Raw genomic sequence first — 4,791 nt, forward strand, 5'->3', positions numbered from 1 at the left:
TCGGGGGAGAGGTGTGTAAGGACTAAGGATTATGACGTAATGAATTGCGTGACTTTCGGCAATCTGGGGCGCCAACTTGTCCAATTCTGCCTGCAAAATGTCCTTCGTCAAAATACGAACTACCTACCACCACATCAGGTAACGTGTATGATGTAAGCAAAAGGTTTAACGCAAGCGCCCCTTCTTACCAAAAGAAATCGCATTTTTTAAACTTCTTTTTCTCACTCTTACCACGGCTGTGAATTGTTACGGTTGCAATAATTGTCATCATGAATTGTTTGTACATTACGCTGTGTTTTTCGATAGTATCAGTGTTGATAAAATTAAACGACGCTCACGGTCTTACAACTTTCGGCAAATCGCAGAGCATCCATCCGCAAACACCACCACCGTTCCATCCTGGTACGAATGGCTTTTATCTTGATCTAATTCAAACTTGATGCACCATTCTGTACCATCTTATTTCAATATTTGTTTCGTAAATAAAACACCGGGCAATCAGTAAAGGCTTTGCATTTGTTGAAACGCTTCCAATATGATTTTCCTTCACGCATTCAGCGTTACACTTATTCTCTTCGCTGCCGAATTGGGTGAGAACAATTTAGTTGCGCATCACGAACCGACAACACGCATTTTCATTTTAACGCACTAATTTACAAAATAAACCGAAACCAAATTATCACAATTGATATTGAGTTTCTCACGAAGTATTTTCACAACTTGGGCTTGCTACTTTCAAACACCTAAACAAATCTCAAGTATTTGGTTTGTTTCAAAACAATAAAATATTGGTTTATTATAACCGATCGGACCTGCTGAAAACGTTTGCTAAAGCCGATCGTTTGCTATATCCAAGTATAGATTCTTCCGTTAAAACCAAGCGTGCGTTATAGCCGTATTTTAAAAAGAGCTTCTGTTTTCTTGAAACTTGTACTTTCTAAGCGATAGTCGTGTTTAGTTATGTGGTATAGACAATAAGTCGGCTTATCGTAATTTCTTCAGAAATAATTTTTGGATTAGTCTTTTATGTCCTCAGTTTCAGCCAAATCGTGCATAAATCATACCCAATGCAAACCAATACCCCAAACAAGCTGTATAGCAGATATTAGAGACCCTTCAAAAAAATATTGCTTGTGTGGAGATAATACTGCACCTACTAATGGCTTATGTCAAACTACACGAAAAGGTAATAAAAACTTAACATATTTAAATATTTCATTATCATTTTCATTCACGTTTGTAAATCAGAATTCCTCCAATAGTTTTAATATTGCAATAAAAGCATTTAAAATGAGCTTGAAGGACTTCTGTTTCTTATAAACATTTACTTAAGGTATATGTTGATCTATTTAGGATACAGTAACTTCGATTTTCGTATCAGTTTTATTAACCCTATTGTCTGAAAATATGATTGGCATATTTCATTAATTTTACGAATTTTCAATATACGTATATAACAAGATGCGTACAGCCTTGGGAATTTATAGTTTATTTAAATTGAAATGAGAAAGTTAAATTTGATTTCAATAAATTAGGAATGAGTTAACAAAGCCGGTGTATGAGGTGCTAACTTGATTAAAAGAAAAAGTTGGAAAAGTAAAATGTATATTGGATTTTCTGGTTTCTGTTTGTATTCTGATTAATACTTCATGTCAAGGCTTACTATATACAAAACGCTCCGTGGCTTGCGTGATAAAAACTGACCTTTTCTTATTCCTGATAAATTAACACAAGTTTAACACAATCCCTGCCTAGCGAATAGGTTTCTTAACTCGATGAGATTTACGCATATGTTGCAGAGAAAGACAGACACAAAAGAAAATACAATTCGCATAGGTACGCATAAATTATAGATTAGAACTACGAACTTTTTGCATTTTATACAAGAACAAAATATTACATAATTTTATTCAAATACATTTTGTGCGTGTAATTATTGTATTTATCAGATTTGCAGGATCTTGATATTTTTATATCACTATAAATATAGGTTTGCTTGTTTGCAGCTCAGTTTTTCGTGTAAAAAATAATCAAATGTTATATTTTTCCTTTAAAGACTGTAGGAAAGGAGTAAAAGATGTATTAAATTTAAGTTTTAGGGAACTCGGGTTTTGTAAAATTTTTACCTACATTATTAAGTAATTTGAGGTAGAACTAAACAGTTGCGACAGCTATCTACTCTAATAAGTTTTGATTGATTATTTCATTAATTTATACAAGAACATTTCACATTTTAGCTTACCTAGTAAATACGCAATGAAAATTTGATTAAGTACTAGACTAATTTTCTACTAAAACAACGATAATATTAAATATACCTTAATACCTTGTAAACTCATGAGTCCCAACTTTGGCGAACTATTCTAATGTGCTTTTGAAACGCAACAATTCACCTTCTATAAAACCGCATTTTATTGATGCATGGTTAACATCTTATAATTTACGTTGAATTGGAAATACTTGAATTCTAGTAGTACTTTAAATATATGGATAAAAAACCTGCACTTAACATTTAAATCAAACAATTAAACTATGAAAATGTTTGACTGTACCTATAACACATTAAAAGTGATCAAATAACAAAATAGAGGTAATTAATTAATTCAAATTAATGAGGNTTATATCCAATACTATTTGAAACATTGAAATTCCTAGTGGTTAATATTAAATATTAATTTGAATTAATTCATTTTCTATTTTAACCACTATAGGTTACCTCAAATTAATGAGGAAAATTTTGTTGCTGTTGAGAATGAATTTTCAAATTAATAATTAATATTAACCATCATGAATTTCAATGTGTTTCAAAATACAGGTACTTTTTGTGAATAGTACGAACTTATTTCAATTTAGTACGTGCTGATTGAAATAATAATTTTACTCAAGATACTTTACAAGCGTGACCAAATAAATGATTAAGTGTTTGTTTAACATTCTGTGTGTGATTTTTAGGGGCTGGACATTTGTGTTCAGACGATTGTGTAGAAGATGCAACATGTCTCGAGGAAGAAGGAAACAGTAACATAAAAGTCTGCAAATGTAACGAGGGTTTCATTGTAACACCACATGGGTACTGTAGCGGTTAGTATTTACACATTTTCGTATCATAATCATAATGATCTACCGTAAGTTTATCTGAATGCGCGTAAAATGTCAGGATTTTGTTGAATTCTTCCTTGCAAATAAATATAACCAGGTGAAAGGGTTGCTTAAGCCTATTTCCAATATCAAGGATTTTAATTGAAAATCGTCAATTTTCATGCATACTAGGTGGAACCAAACAAATTGAAAAAAGTCGTAGGGTTCAAATATCTATGTATGTATAGACATATTCTAATGACATACTACGGGTAATAATGAAACTTACTCGCCCTAATTTTCCACAATAAACTTTACTAGGTGAACTTCCTATGAAAATGAATCTCGTGTTGATAATGTGCATATGTTAATAAGTGTTGTATGCATTTTATTTATTTTTTTTTTTGATTTAGATTTAAAAACTGACTTTTAGGTAGTGTTTAATTTGACAAAAAGTAATTAAACTACTGTTCGGTAAAATGGATGACTTCCAAGGGCGTAACAACGTTACAGTTTGACTGGGTGCTCCCATCACTGAATAGCAATTATTATAATATTTTAGATTACCTTTGTTTGTTTATTTATATAGTGCGGGTGTGTTTAAGCTGAAAAGATCGAGTTCGGTTGCTTATTTACGAGTTTGGACTATTTGAACCGAACTTTCAAGTTGGAATTGATTGGGTGCCCAACCCAATCGAACTCAGGCACCCGTGCCCCCCCCCCCCCCCCCACCCTTGTTGCGCCCCTAATGACTTCGTTCATTGAAAGTTCAATGAGTCTGACTTTGAAAATAAAAGTAAAATAATCCCAAAGGTAAATCAAATGAACTTTAGTACCCGTATCTTTTAAAAACAAATATTGGCCGTATTATTTTTACATTGCATGGTCAATATTCGGTTTGAAACGTTTATTGGCAATATTTCCGTATGTTTACGGCCTTTTAAATGCAACAGTGTTTGCGTGTTGAATAGAGAACACTCAGATAGTAATAGTGAATTTCAAATAATAGAAAAATTCGTGCAATTTTCAATGTTAAAGTCTATATTTACCGTTCAGGACTCTCACTCCTTGTTTGCATGCAGACATTTACACACGCATATTTGTACGTTTCTACAACACAATTAGAATAAAATTATTTGTTTTTTCTAGGTGCTGTCTCTGCTCAAATTGCAACAGTCGGTCTTTTGTTGATGGTGATGTTGCATTTTCCGATTTTAACAACAATTGCTTAAAAGATGATACGAATATTCACATTGCAGCACATTAACACATAAAAAGTTGTGTCTAATAAGTCGAATATGGGGACAACATTTTCAGTTTCCGTTTATAATTTGTTCGCACCCGCCTCTGTAGAATACGTGTGTCAGGATGATATTTTTCAATAATCAGTATTACATTTAACAACAAATTTTAGCTTATAGACGTACTGTATATTTGAAGGAATTATTATTTGTACAATTACTTTATTTTCTTACCGTCTATATTTGGACTAATTCATAATAATGAACGGTTCAATTAACTTTTTAGTTGTAATACCTACGTATAATATATTATATTAATTTCGTGTTTTTCGTTAGAAATCAGTGTTTGTCGAAATTTACTTGTTACTTCAAATTGTGTATAATTGTGTAGTAATTGTGTGAAAAATATATGAAATTAAACATAATTACATATTCAGTAATACCTTATTTGCACATTTTTTCATAAATTATT

General features: G+C 31.8%; 1 protein-coding gene across 4 annotated transcripts; it reads left to right on the forward strand.

Annotated features, from left to right (window-relative positions):
* The first annotated feature begins 203 nt into the window (after positions 1-203).
* Positions 204-4,738, forward strand: LOC112906024. Of its 4 annotated transcripts, none has more exons than XM_025979573.1 (4): positions 204-402; positions 1,043-1,186; positions 2,953-3,081; positions 4,228-4,738. In XM_025979573.1, the coding sequence occupies exons 1-4, from the start codon at positions 270-272 to the stop codon at positions 4,308-4,310; spliced, it is 489 nt and encodes a 162-aa protein (XP_025835358.1). In that variant the 5' UTR covers positions 204-269; the 3' UTR covers positions 4,311-4,738. The 4 variants fall into 4 exon arrangements, with proteins under 4 accessions (XP_025835358.1, XP_025835357.1, XP_025835360.1 ...); XM_025979572.1 differs by having other exon boundaries at positions 206-402; positions 1,037-1,186; XM_025979575.1 differs by lacking the exon at positions 204-402 and adding an exon at positions 503-590.
* Positions 4,739-4,791: the final 53 nt, after the last annotated feature.

Source organism: Agrilus planipennis, unplaced genomic scaffold (genome assembly GCF_000699045.2).
Source record: "Agrilus planipennis isolate EAB-ADULT unplaced genomic scaffold, Apla_2.0 scaffold1441, whole genome shotgun sequence".
Lineage (NCBI taxonomy): Eukaryota > Metazoa > Arthropoda > Insecta > Coleoptera > Buprestidae > Agrilus > Agrilus planipennis.